The following is a 14096-nucleotide window of genomic DNA, read 5'->3' as shown; positions in this document are numbered from 1 at the left end:
TGCTCCCACTCCTTCTTAAAAGGGGGAAAATATTCATAGGAGGGGATATAGAAGCAAAGTTTAGAGCAGCGACTCAAGGAATGGCCATTCAGAGCCTGACCTACGTGTGGCCCACATATATACAGCCACCAAAACTAGATAAGATGGATGAAGCTAAAGAATGCATACTGGGGCGTTAGATTTAGCTCAGTGGTAGAGCGCTTGCTCAGCAAACGAAGAAGGCCCTGTTTGGTCCCCAGCTCCGAAAAAAAAAAAAAAAAAAAAAAAAGAATGCATACTGGAAGGGACCAGATATAGATCTCTCCTGAGAGACACATCCAGAGCATGTCCAATACAGAGGTCAATGCTAGCAGTAAACCACTGAACTGAGAACAGGACCCCCTTGTGGGGAATTAGAGGAAGGATTGAAAGAGTTGAAGGAGCTTTCAACCCCATAAAAACAACAATGCCAACCAACCAAAGCTTCCAGGGACTAAACCACTACTGAAAGACTATACATGGACTGACCCAGAGCTCCAACTGCATAGGTAGCAGAGAATAGCCTCGTTGGGGCACCAGTGGAAGGGAAAGCCCTTGGTCCTGCCAAGGTTGGACCCCCAGTGCAGGAGAATATGGGAGGGCAATAAGGGGAATGTATAGGGGGAATACCTGTATGGGGGAGGAGGAGGAGAGGGAATGGGGGCTTATGGACAGGAAACTGGGAAGGGGAATAACCTTTGAAATGTAAGTAAAGACATATATAATAAAAAATTAGAAAAAAAAAACTGCCTCAGTCTCCTAAGTCCTGGGATTACAGGCGGTACCATGATTACTGGAGCAAATAAAGATTTCCTTTTCTTAAAAAACCATTTCTCCCTGTTTTGTATGAATGTATGCTATGATGAACATGGAGGTCAAGGGACAACGTTGGGGGGTCAGTTCTCGATCCTACCTTCCAGTGGGTTCTGGGAGCTGAACTCAGTCACCAGCACTATAGTGACTTTAGCTGCTGAGCCACGGTACTGGCCCAAATTTGACCTTCTTTTTCTTTTTCCAAGACAGGGTTTCTCTGTGTATCTCTAGCTGTCTTGGAACTCACTCTGTGGCCTGGAACTCACGGAGACTCACCTGCCTCTGCCTTCCAAGTGCTGGGATTAAAGGCATGTGCCATCAACATCCGGTGAATTTTACCTTTTTTATTTTTTTTAAAACTTACAGTTAGAAAGTAAGTAGATGTTACAGATTGAAGATTAAATATATTTTAAATGCAAAGAACATGGTCAAATAGAAGAGAGATTTCAAATGTCACCAGAGCATGGATAATAGAGGCACTGCACAACACCTCTAGAAAAAGCCACGGTCAGCAACCTGAGTGTTTTTTGGCTATGTGCATCTTTCCTAATGGAGACTAGAATGCAGAGTTAGCCTTACTGTCTAAAACTAACACAAAGAGCATTTCAGAGGCGATGCTTGCTCTAGAGGTCTGAAAGGAAAAGCAGCCAAAGGTAAACAAAGCCTGCATGTGGGGTGACACTCAGGTACACAACCAAATGTATGCATGTACACATGCAGGTGGATCACACTGTAACCTGTCACTCTAATTCTGGCTTGACTGTGACCACCTACCCTGGTAAGCAAATCTAGTCACTGGCTAAGATCCTATCACTCAGTGTTACTGTCTCTGAATCATTCAGTGAAGCTCAATACTATTGTTTCACTGTTGGTTAACTGTTTCTTCAACACAGGTAAATTCAATAACAGTTCAGGTCCTGCTCATCATGCTCCCAATTAGGAAATACAGATAGCATCCTTCGGCATCCATGGGGGTTGGCTCCATGATCCTCATTGAAGGAATCAGAGAAAGGACTGGAAGAGCTTGAAGGGGCTTGCACCCCGTAAGAATAACAATGCCAACCAACCAGAGCTTCCAGGGACTAAGCCACTACCCAAAGACTATACATGGACTGACCCTGGGCTCCAACCTCATAGGTAGCAATGAATAGCCTTGTTGGGGCACCAGTGGAAGGGGAAGCCCTTGGTCCTGCCAAGGCTGGACCCCTAGTGTAGGGGATTGTTGGGGGGGCAGTAATGGGGTGTGGAAGGGGAGGGGAACACCCATATAGCAGAGGAGGGGGAGGGGTTAGGGGACTGATGGACAGGAAACAGGGAAAGAGAATAACATTTGAAATGTCAATAATACATACTCAATTTAATAAAAATGGAAGAAAAGAAAAGGTATGAAAATCTTTAACTGCTCAAGTCCCTTATATAAAATGTATAGAACCGTCCATACAACCTCTGCATATCATCTACAATTGAAACCATCTCTAAATTAATACAGAACACATATAATATAAAGGTTATGTAAATAACTATTATACTGTATTGTTTAGGAAGTACCATTAAGGAGAAAAGCAAACAAACACATACCAAATTTAGCAATTGTTTTTTTTCCACAGCCTTTTCAGCCCATGAATGCTGAGCTGACAGGTATGGAGAGCTGAGAGTATTTATCAAATTAATCAAGTGTTGTAAATAACTTCCCCCTTTTTATCACAGCAACACGAATGCTGCCAAAGCCATTAAGTCTTCTATCTTATTTAACTGTCCAGCTGGATTCTAGCTTACAAAAATACCTCAAGTTTAGCAAGGACAAACAGATGGACATGGCCTTGTTATGTAGCCCAGGTTGTTACTGACTGTGATGAGCCCTCCTACCTTAGCCTTTCAAGTGCTGTGGTTGCAGGAGTGGGCCTGCATGGGGCTAAAGTGCCACCGTCTACCTGCGCAGTTACTGCTGGACACTCAGGCTGGTTTTCACTGCTATACTCTTATGGTTCCAGTACCTTCTTTAGATAAATCCTTAAAAGGGGTAGAAGGCCAAAACCTTTTATGGTGTTCTGGAAAATTATTGAAATTTACATTCCTTCTAGCAGATTACAGATGCACCAATTAATTTGCCATTTCCTTGGCACAAAGGTCTTACAATTTGGTATTGTTCTTGCTGCTAGTTGGCAGTTTTGAGACATTTGATCCAGAGGATTTCAGTGTCCGACTTTTTAATGCATCAGAAAAGAAAATACCAAATTTTTCCCAGTCGTCACTATTTTATGTGGCTTTAAGGTGTGAACAAGGTAACTAGACAAGGAAATGCTATGGATTGGACATAACATTCTCCATGACACTGTTCAGCCTTCTGACCAGCATCCCTACTTTCTTAGGAACAAAATTTTAATTATGACTTTACCTTAAACAATAGGAGAGTAAAAAGAAACTAAAACTTACTTCCACTGTTTGATATACTGTAAAGGGCTAAGGTTGCATCCTGCATCTGTTAAAGCCTTTTTATACTGCTCCAAATCAACCTGCAATAAGAAAAGAACTCTATGCTAAAAAATTATACTTTTACAATAGACTGTATTTACTGTTATTTGGTTAATCAAAATTTTAATACAAAGTCTGAATTTAAATGCTAGGCTCCCAAGTCAGCATGTCAGGTGGAGTTGTACCGTAACTGACAACCCAAGCAGGTGTCTGGGGCAGAAAGCACATCTGATGAGAAGATATCCCTGGAAGTGTAAAATACGGTCTTCCTTCAGGAAGTTTATCAGTTTTCTTCTCTCCTGCCTTTCTTCAGGACAGATCTAAGAAGTGATTCAAAGCCAGAGAAATGGAGGAGCAACACAGGCTGAGAGGGCCTGTGGCTGAGGCTTCTCTTCTCAGTTACACTGGACTCCCAGTCCCTTGCTGAAGATCAGCTGTCTTCCCATTTTAAAATTATTTTCTCTTTCTTGACTACTCATTTATCCCCTGATGTAAGCCTAACTGAACGTGTGTGAGGGAAGAGCCCAGCCCCACAGTGACTCCAATATAAGAGGAATAAAACCTCTGTGTGCTCTTGTGCTGAGTGTGGAGTCAGAGTCTTCCCTCATCACTCCTCACTCTTTTCTGAGACAGGGTCTCTCACTGGAGGCCATGGAGTCAGCCTGACTGCCTGCTCAGGAAGTCCCAGGATCCTAGTATGGGGATTGCTGGAAAACGGCTGGCACTTTTTTTTTTAAACACACTGATGCTAGAGACCAGATTCAGGTTTTCAGGCTTGCATGACAAGCCAGCACTTTATCAACCACGTCATCTCCCCAACCCTGCCAAGGGAAAACTTTTACCTTCACCATCAACTAGAGATTTTTAACTCCTTTGTATTTTCAGTATATCAAGCTGATAATGGTCATCATGATTTAAACCTCTTAAGAATCACCAACGTTTATGAAAATCTTTACTAAAAACAAGGTAGTTAAATTAAAGCAATACTACGTTTTAAAAGAATACTTTCTTAAAATATTATAGATAGGACACGAGACACTAAGAGGCAGGAAGACCTTCACTAATAAGAAAGCTTTTCTAGAAAAGAAGAACCACACTTTTCTCTTACACAAATTATAAAGGAAGTTAAGTGATGAATACAGTCCACAGCAGAGAAAAAGAGCCCTAAGTAATAGTAATTTAACATGCTAATAATTTTTGACCAGTGAAAGCTTTACAACTTGTCAAACAATAACAAAAACTGGCAATAACAGTTATCTCTCAATGGTAGTAACAGTTATCTCTCAATGGTAGTAACAGTTATCTCTCAATGGTAGTAACAGTTATCTCTCAATGGTAGTAACTGTTATCTCTCAATGGCAGTAACAGTTATCTCTCAATGGCAGTAACAGTTATCTCTCAATGGCATCTTGTGTGCTTGTTGCTTATTATGTAAAGCTGCACTTGGTTAATATTAAGGAAGTCCATGGTTTCCAGTTGGCTTTCCTTACAGAACAGCACACAGGGTATGTTCTGGAATAATCTCTGTTTTTAAAACAACCTTAAAATGATAAGACCAATCTTCTGAAAAGCACAACAAATTGCGTTAATTTAGTTTAGGACAGCAGTTTTCAAAAGGAAGAATTCTGAGGTCAGTTTACACTTCCACACTGTGATGGTGACCAGGCTTCCCAAGTGCTGACACAAATACTGGGGGGTAAACTGCAGTTAACAGAATCCGCCTTAACCATCCCAGTTGTTTTGCTCTTTGAATAAATGAGCATCACGTATCTCCTTGTTTTGAAAGTCTAGCTGAAGATGAGCACCCTCCCCTCAAGTGCCAGTTTCCATACCTCAGATGGTGCCTGCTGCGCGCTTATGTAGTAGATAAGAAACAGCCTCATTTTGTCTTCCGGAGTCCCTGCTGCAAGGGAGGGGGAAAAAAGACTTATAATTGTGATTACTAAGCATTATAATTAATACTTAGAAGAACCTAAAATTCAAGGCATGTATAAATGTGACAGAACAACATGTGATTCTTACTCCCGTGAGCTGAAGGAGGAACAAAACCATAGCCACATACACAGGGAACGTGAGAGGTGGGTTAGAAGGGACTACAGAGACATCCCACTTGTCTCCCAACTGCTAAGATTACCCTCAGGCATGGACCAAGAAGGGAAGAACAGACACAGGCAGGTGTGCAAGCCTAAGCAGCACATTTTCAGATGGCAAGGAATGAACACGAGACTGTCCAAGGCAGAGACCCCATCACCCTTGGTGCCCGTTATAAGATCTGCTAGCCAACTGACAAAAGGAGCTGAGACAAAAGTCTTATTTCCTAAACCCAACTGCCCTCTCTGAGGGGTTTTTACTACAAGGTTGGTGAAAACCATACTTTTATATTAAAACATGAAGTATATTTGCCTCAAACTAAGACAAAACTAAGGTTTCAAAGAAATTTCCCCATTACCCTGGGAATTTTCCAAGTGATTACTATAATTCAAGGCCCAGATTTTCCAGAGCAACTCAACCATCACTCTTTTCCCACAGAGTGCACATTGGCAGAAAAGTGATAAAGAAGTGGCCTCAGTAATCTACCAATCTCACTCAAAAGTGTGTCCTAAGATGTTAAGACTCAGAACCATCACGTGTATTTCATCAGAATATAAACTAAAAGTTGGTCATGCTGAGGGATGCCTGTACTTTCAGCACTAAGACCAGAGAAAGAAGGATTCCAAGTTCAAGGCCAGCCTAGGCTAAACATATCTCAAAAACCAACCAACCAACAAAACGAAACAAACAGACAGACAGACAAACAAACAAGACAAAAGCCCACCATTACACAAGTTAAGAGTAAAACCAGATTTTTTTAAAAGTGGCAGCTGATGAAGGGGATCAGTATCCAGATACCCCTCAGTTTACCTTTATTTCCCAAATACGAAACATCAGTGGCAGCTTGTCAAATTCTTGGGTTTACAACACTTTGGTATGTCATTATTGATAATATTAAGAGAGATTACCAAATGAGGTATTCACTTTGGTTCTTACTGTAAAGTTTCTACTTCTCTCTTTATAATGAACAAGTATTTTTTTTTTAAATTTTTTATTAGATATATTTCTTTACTTACATTTCAAATGGTATTCCCTTTCCTGGTTTCCTGTCCATAAGCCCACACCCCCACCGCCTCCCCAATATGGGTAGGAACAGTTATTTTTACTAATGTTCAAATATGAAATGTCTCAAGCAGGCTCATGTACTAGGACCCTTGGCTGCCAGAGGATAGGCCTTTGGGAAGCGATTGGTTCCTAAGAGTTCTGACCCAATAGACTCACAAAATGATGACACCATTAGCACATGATAGGAATTAGGATGTTGGTCTAACTGGTGGAAGGAAGTCACTGGCCATGTGCTGTACCCCCTGATCTTCTAGCCATGAGGTGGCCATGAGGTGAGCTGTTTGCTCTACCACGATGTTCAGTGTCACCTCAGAGCAGTGCTGAACCCGACAACTGTGGACCAAGACTTCTGAAATCTTTCTTCCTTCTAAACTGTTTCAGGCATTTGTCACAGTGATGAAGTCTCATTAAAAGACGCAGTGCTCTAAAATCATGTAAATGTTCTATCAAATTCCAATTATCTCACCTATTTTGCCTATTCGGAACCATGGCTTCCTTTTTATCCTTCAGGCTCTAAGCCATGATTTATTATTATATTTTTGTTTTGATGGTCAGATGGTCAGATTTTGAGCCTTTCACACTGACTGCTAGGTCTTTATCACCTTTCTTTTCTGTTGCTTGTTTTCTGGCACAACTATGTTCTAATCTCATTTTTTTAAAGAAAAATTCTATTATTTATCCTATTATCAGCTCCTTCTGTGCTTAGTCCTAGTTGTAGCCAGAAAATAATAGGTGGGTACAGCTCCCAGTCCCTCCCAATTGACAAGATGAAGGGCTACCCCGGCCCCCAGGTCTCTTCAGGAGAAACAGGAGGACAGGCACATACTGAGGCACCAAGCTAGTCAGGTCCTCCTGTTTGCACAGTAAGCACTCCATCCAGTGAGCCATGTCCCCACTGCAGTTTTTCGAGCACTCCATATTATTTTTAAAGTGTATTCCTGAACATTTAAAGTAGAATTCGGTCTTAGTTACATTCCCCCATATACTTTCTAGATAAACCACAGTATGGTAGAAACAATGTCACTCATTCAAATCTTCTGGAGAGATCTGGAACTGATGGCCACATACATCACATTAAAGAATTGAATATAAAGTGGCCATATATATCATACTAAAAATCAGTATAAAGTATTTAAACATACTATCAAAGAAGAAAAAATAAAATAGAAATAATCTTTCCAGTAACTCTACTTAAATTCTGCCTGGACTGAAGCCCTAGATTTATTTATCCCTGTAAAGATTCTCACGTTCATGGCACGTACCGTCAGGGTCAGATATGACGTCGAGGAGGGACTTATCCAGAGTAGTCTTACTCATTATTTTTTCTTCATATTCAAAATATACATCCAGTTTTCTTGCCTATTTCAAAATAAACACTAGGTAAAAATATAGTAAGCGTCTGTTGTTAACAAATTTCTTTTTTTAACCATCAAATTTATAACCAAATGTTATTTACATAGAGTTGAGTTTCTTACTTTTGTTTTTTTGGTTGAAAGCCTAGCCTTTAGTGGCTGAGCCATCTCTCCAGCCCTAGTTTATTACTCTGGTCACATCAGAATGATCTGAGCGGTCCACAGACTGAAAGAAGACCAGGTGGTCACGCTGTGCGTACTTCTGTGGCCTGTGAATCCACACGTTTCACTTAACCCGACAGAGAGCTACTCTAGTCATGTTATTTCTAGACTCTTTCCATCAAGCAAGACCCCTTATTTTCATGTCTTTGTTTGTATTTTGTTTCTGAACTGAGTTGGAAGTGATTTGGGGACACATAATCAGCTGCTTTCAGCTAGATCATACCAGGGCACAAAAGAATAGAAACTGAATAGTAAGTAGACCAAGGAATGGATTTTGTGTAAGAGCAACAGGAAGCCAGAAAGTCTTTTCAACCCACTCTTGTATAGTGGAACACAAGGCTGCAGTTTTATAGTCATGAAGTTAAATTAAAAATGGGACTGGCAAGATGTCCCCCTGGGTAAAGGTACTTGCTATCAAGCCTGGGGACTCAGTTTGGTTCCTGGAACCCACACAGTAGGACAGTTGATTTCGGACAACAGTCTTCTAGCCTCTACATGTGCATACATAAATGCAGTAAAGAGGTAAATAAAAACAATAGAGAGATGTATACATTGGAGAGGCCTGTCACTCACCTATCTCTTTGCACTGTCCCTGAAAGTATTCATTTTGTTTTTCCCTATTGTTCACTTACTGAATACAATTAATCCTTTCTTCTTTACTTCACTTTTCTCAGACAGGGCAGCATATTGCTAAGGTAAGAAGGATTTTCAGATTCTATGAGACTATCAGTCTCACTAGGGGACCATCTTGTTTGTAAACATGTGCACTGTTCTCTCAAACAAGATAAGTCAAGCCAAAATAAGAATGTGCCCCTTCAACTTCTGCTACCTAACTTCTACTAAGAGCTCTACTGAAAACCCATTATTACTGCTGAAAGAATAGGCAATCTTTCTACCTTCGTTACTCCAGATCCTTAGTTTAAGAATAACTAAAAGGCTATAAACCTAGACCATACTACCTTAATGGAACTGCTCTCATTAAGTTATATTTTAATGTCATATGCTTGGCCACTAAAGCTGCCTCACAAATCAGCCACATGAATCCATATGTGAATAACATTAAATACTGCATTCTTATATTACATAACTTACTCTAGATTAAGACACGATGTAAGCAATATATATGTATACACACACATACATATTAATTACATGTACACCACACACACACACACACACACACACACACACACACACACACACTTAAAGAGTTTCACTATGTACATGTAGTTTTAGCTGGTCTAGAGTGTTATGTAGACAAGGCTGGCTTCAAGCTCTCTGAATCCACCTGTCTCTGCCTCGCTTAGTGATGAGATTAAAGACATGCGAATTCCATGCTGGCCAACTAGTACTTTCTATAATGTGACATCAAGTAATACTTTTCTTAAAAGGTTTAGAAAACTTTTCTGATAGGAATTTTATTCAAACATCCTATATTTAAAAAAATACCAGTGACCAGAAAATGTAGACATATGCAAACTACAAATACTTAGAACTATTTTGATTTTTGAGTATATGTGTCCCTATTAAGGTGACAGTGCAGGTGTGCCATGGGTGCTTGGGGGTCAGAGGTCAATCTCCAGTGTTGGTCCTCAGTTCTCTTTGTTAATGGCTGCTGCATTCACCAGGATAGCTGACCTGAGAGCTTCTGAGGATTTCCTTGTCCTCACCTCCCACCTCAAGCACTTAAGTCATGGATGCATGAGACTGCACATGGCTGTAAATGGGTTATGGGGATTTGATTTCAAGTTCCTATGCTTGCATGTGATTTTCCCTCCAAGCCTTCTCTCCCAGCACCTACTTGGAGTTTCTAATCTCTTTAGTATGATTTGCTATTTATGGAAGCTGTTCTTAATCTGTTTCAAAATATGGAAACAACTTTAATGTATAAACTTATTCAATATACTTACTGACTTCTACTTCTACTATTTAATCCTACTTATAACAAAATGATCTTTACAGATAAATATTTAAAAATTAAATATAAGTAGAACTATAATTTAATGATAGTTATCTGGAACTTTTAAACTGCTAAGTCCTTCACAAATTATTTAAATATTTTCAAGTAATGTGTTGAACACTTAACGATAAGCCTAGAAAAAGAAGAGAAAATTACATCCAAAGCAAGCAGAGGACCTTAGTAAAAAACAAAAAAATAACGAAAAACAAACAAGAAATGAAGACACAAATTATAGGAACTAAAAGCTGACGCTTTGAAAAGACCAATTATATTGTAGTGTGTGAAGTCATATACAAGAAACAAAAAAAAAAAAAGAAGACAGTTATTAAAATCAGAAAGGAAGAAGGAAAGGTCACTTCAAGGGATCTGTTAAAAAGATAAAAATGTGTTTTGAGCAATTTTTTTCTTAGCTTTCCATTTCCAGTTTTATTTCCAGAACTCTCTGCCTCTCTCTCACTCAATATACTTGCCACCTGAAGCACCATGACTCCACCTTAATGAAATCCTTGCCTTTTGGACTTCATATTCTGTCACTGTCTCCTCAGTAGCGCAGTCCTCCATGTCCTCAGGCTTTACCTATTACTCCTTCTGCCTACCATGGCTGCCTCTGAGCTCTCTAAGTGGCTGCTGCTTCCAATGACTTCAGAACTCAGCTCAAGTACCACCCTCAAGGCTGACTTGCGTTCTTAACCCCCTGACTCCAGACCTGGCCTGCCAGCTCTTCTTTGCTGCCTCTTGCCTGCCTGCTCTGCTGTCTGACACGGTTTCTTCACATCCTTTCCAACTGTATCTATTATTACTATAATTTACTACAGCATTTTAAAAGCATGACTAAATATAGTCACTCAATAAACATGACTAAGTAAATTATTTTAACCAAAGTGTTCTAAAACCAAAAGTTCTAGTTGTATCTACTATTAAAGAGTATATTTATAATGTATGTGGTAGAAGGATACATTTGTAAAATGTATCTTTTCGTATAAAATGAATTAAAAATTTCTAGAGGTATAATAATTAGCCACTTGGGGTCACACAACCTAGTTCAGTGGCAGGGGTGGAGCTTGTATTTTTCTGACTTTTATAGCTATGAGAAGTCAGAAAATACTATATGAGAATTAATAATAAAACAAAACCAATAAGCCAAAGAAACCAGAGAATAGTGTTAATCTCAAAGCATTCATGGGACTATAAACAACTGTTACACTTTCTAGAAAATTTTTTTTAGTTTTTATCTTTATTTTGTGTATAGGTGTTTTGGGGGCATGTGTCTGCACCACTTGTGTGCCCTCAGTGGCCAGAAGAGGGCGTCAGACTCCCTGGAACTGGAGCTGCGTATGTTTGTGACCTGTTGGGTGCTGGGAACTTCTGCTAGAGCAACAAGTGCTCCTAACTGGATCATCTCTTCAGCCCGAGAATTTGTTTTTAACTGTCTACTTTCACGTGGTGGCCAGAAAAAAAAACCCAAACCAAAAAACAAAACCAGAAAAATGAATAGTCAAAAATGTTTGTTGAACAGATTGTAGAGTTTTAATTATATAATTATACTATGTTATATTAGTTTAGGGCAGTTAACCTTTTACTTTCTGTATTGGATTTACAGTCTTAGCATTGTAAGAAAAACCTTCTTTTCTCCTACAGAACAAAATACAGCATTTCACCTGGTGTTAAACAACATGCTATCTCTTCAGGAAAAGAGGTCCTCACACAAACGGGTGGAACAGTTGTTTTGCCATTTAACAGAGACGCAACATTAGGAAGTGGGAGACATTAACAGAACTGCTACAGACTGCACAACTACTTTTGTATGTAGGAGAATGTGAAAGATACTGAGCGTCAATAATATCAAGGTATCAGCTTACCAGGAATTATGCAGGCTGGAATACCACATGCACAGTGTCCATTATCTAAGGAGTCTCTTCTAGTGTTTGGGCTTTTTAAATCATCAACAAATAAAATGTCTAAGTCCCTTCTCAAAGAACAAAACAAAACAAAAACACAAAAATCAATGTACTTTCTGCATCTTTGGTAAGCAGCATATACACTTCTTTAGAGTGATTCAAATGCTCCTACTGAGTGGAAAGCAAGTCTTCCAGTCTGGCCATTTGGCCATTGGGTTTAACACTGGATGCCTTGAGAACTAGTAACACCGAATACTGCAGAATTCATTACGTAAGAAAGTAAGAAAAAGACCTAAGAACACAATCCTTGTAAGCTCCAATATATTTGCTTCAAAAATCGCTGTCATATGAAAGGAACAAAAGTGCTTTAAGTTAATAGTCATCCAAATCCAAAAATTTTAGAACAAGTTACACAAATGAGTGATGTAATTAGTGTGTATTTTAGACAGTACTATATCAAAAAGAATTTCTACACTGGGCACTGTGATACATAATCTCAGGACTTGGGAGGTTAAGTCGGGAAGACACAGAGTTTGAGGCTGATATGAATTGAGATGCACTATGACTGTAAATATAAAATGATTTACCAGATCTCATCTATAAAAGACATAAGGTATTTCATGTTCTAGATAGATTACATATTGAAATACTAATGTTGTGGACATTAAGGATTATGGACACTATACTACTAAAATATATTTTACTTATTGCTTTTGCCTTTTTAATATGACTATTAGAAAAATCTAAAATTACACTGGCAATTGATATTACATTCTGGTTAAAAACCATTGATGTAGAACCACTGAACTTTAGTCAATGGTATCAAGAAGGGAGAGAAAAATAATAATCATACGTACAGCAGAAAAGGACTTAATAAGGCTGGGGCAGGAGGGCAGTGACTTTGAAGGCCTGAGCTACACTGCAAAAACACCTCAAAACACAAAAACCAACACACACAACAAACACAACGGAATTAAGATCTGCATTGCCCACGGCTGGATGCACGGCAGTATGTTAGCGGAATGAGCACAGCAGATGGAGACAGTACTGAGACAGACAGAATCACATCCCAACTGCTAATCAGTAGCATGGTCTTCCTGGGCTCTGAGAGAATGAACGCAGCTCTGCAATCACACCTTAAAACGCTAAGAGACGCTCAGTGAGATCACGGACAGACATTAGTCAGTGCACTGTGGATGGAAGGGTTACATTTACCTTTATGTGTTCTAAAACAGCAGTGGCAACATTTGTATGGAGATCGATAAGTCTTTTTTTTTCAAGGAGTTCTGGCAAAGAACTGCAAGTTACAAAAAATTGAAAATTAACCACAAAATTTAAAAGAAGAAACTCCCTGTTGTCTGGTGCTTCATGAGGAAACTCAGAACACTGAGTAAGTGACAAACTAACTTGTCAATTGAACTCCATCTCTAGGCTTGAACTCATACCCGTGCATCACTTTAATGCAGGTGAGTGGTTATCTTACAATAGTCTGTTGATAGCACATTACTTCTATAGTTTCACATTCCATTTACAATGTTTAGAAGTTTAGAATAAGATTAATGCATAAACACTTTTAAAAACCCATAGTTCTAAAAGTATCGAAAACCTGCTTTAATTGGATTAATAGCAAAAGCAATAGCAAAATTAATAATGCCTGGCCTTACTTCATACTAATATTGTTTTCTTAGTAAAATTACTTGAATTGGGAATTTGAAACTTCACAGGCTGTTACTCTGCTCTATCTGAGAGGACCGGAAATCAGTCTAATGTGTTCAAAGCATTCAATTCTTCAAACTCGGGTACATTTGCTAATATCTGCTGTTCCCTAATGTTACAATTCTTACAGATTTTTAACTTCCCAAGTGGATCCATCAATAGAAGACGTCAAAGGAACATACTATGTGCTCACCTGACAGCTGATGTGAGCTTAGCAGTGTTATCAGAAAGCATGCTGATGGCTCCTTCGTCCTCTCCTTCTAGGCCCTGTGAAGGGATGAAAGGCTCTTGCAACTCTAAAATTGTCAGGCCCAAGCAGAAAAGTCAGCACATTCCCAAGATTGCCGATAAGCAGTAATAAACTGGGTCACCGAGCATAAACAGTATCCTTCAGGGGGCAAGCACACACGATTTGACAACTACAAAAAAGGTTCTAGTAGCTACCAGGTTAGCAGGAGAGTAAGAAAAGGGTCAGCTGGCACTGTCAAA

The 14096-nt window shown here is 39.3% G+C and overlaps 1 protein-coding gene across 1 annotated transcript in view; it reads right to left on the bottom strand.

Annotated features, from left to right (window-relative positions):
* Scfd1 (sec1 family domain containing 1) overlaps positions 1 to 14096 on the bottom strand; it is a 75450-nt gene that overhangs the window by 21931 nt on the left and 39423 nt on the right. Inside the window, exons 13-17 of the mRNA XM_032907710.1 lie at positions 13801 to 13874; positions 13107 to 13188; positions 7722 to 7818; positions 5136 to 5206; positions 3265 to 3344 (exon numbers count right to left, since the gene is read on the bottom strand). Of these exons, the coding sequence (XP_032763601.1) occupies positions 3265 to 3344; positions 5136 to 5206; positions 7722 to 7818; positions 13107 to 13188; positions 13801 to 13874 (404 nt within the window). The remainder of the gene's footprint in view (positions 1 to 3264; positions 3345 to 5135; positions 5207 to 7721; positions 7819 to 13106; positions 13189 to 13800; positions 13875 to 14096) is intronic.

The sequence above is a fragment of the Rattus rattus genome, chromosome 7 (genome assembly GCF_011064425.1).
Source record: "Rattus rattus isolate New Zealand chromosome 7, Rrattus_CSIRO_v1, whole genome shotgun sequence".
NCBI classification, from domain to species: Eukaryota; Metazoa; Chordata; class Mammalia; order Rodentia; family Muridae; genus Rattus; species Rattus rattus.
This window is presented reverse-complemented; position numbering and strand designations above follow the sequence as displayed.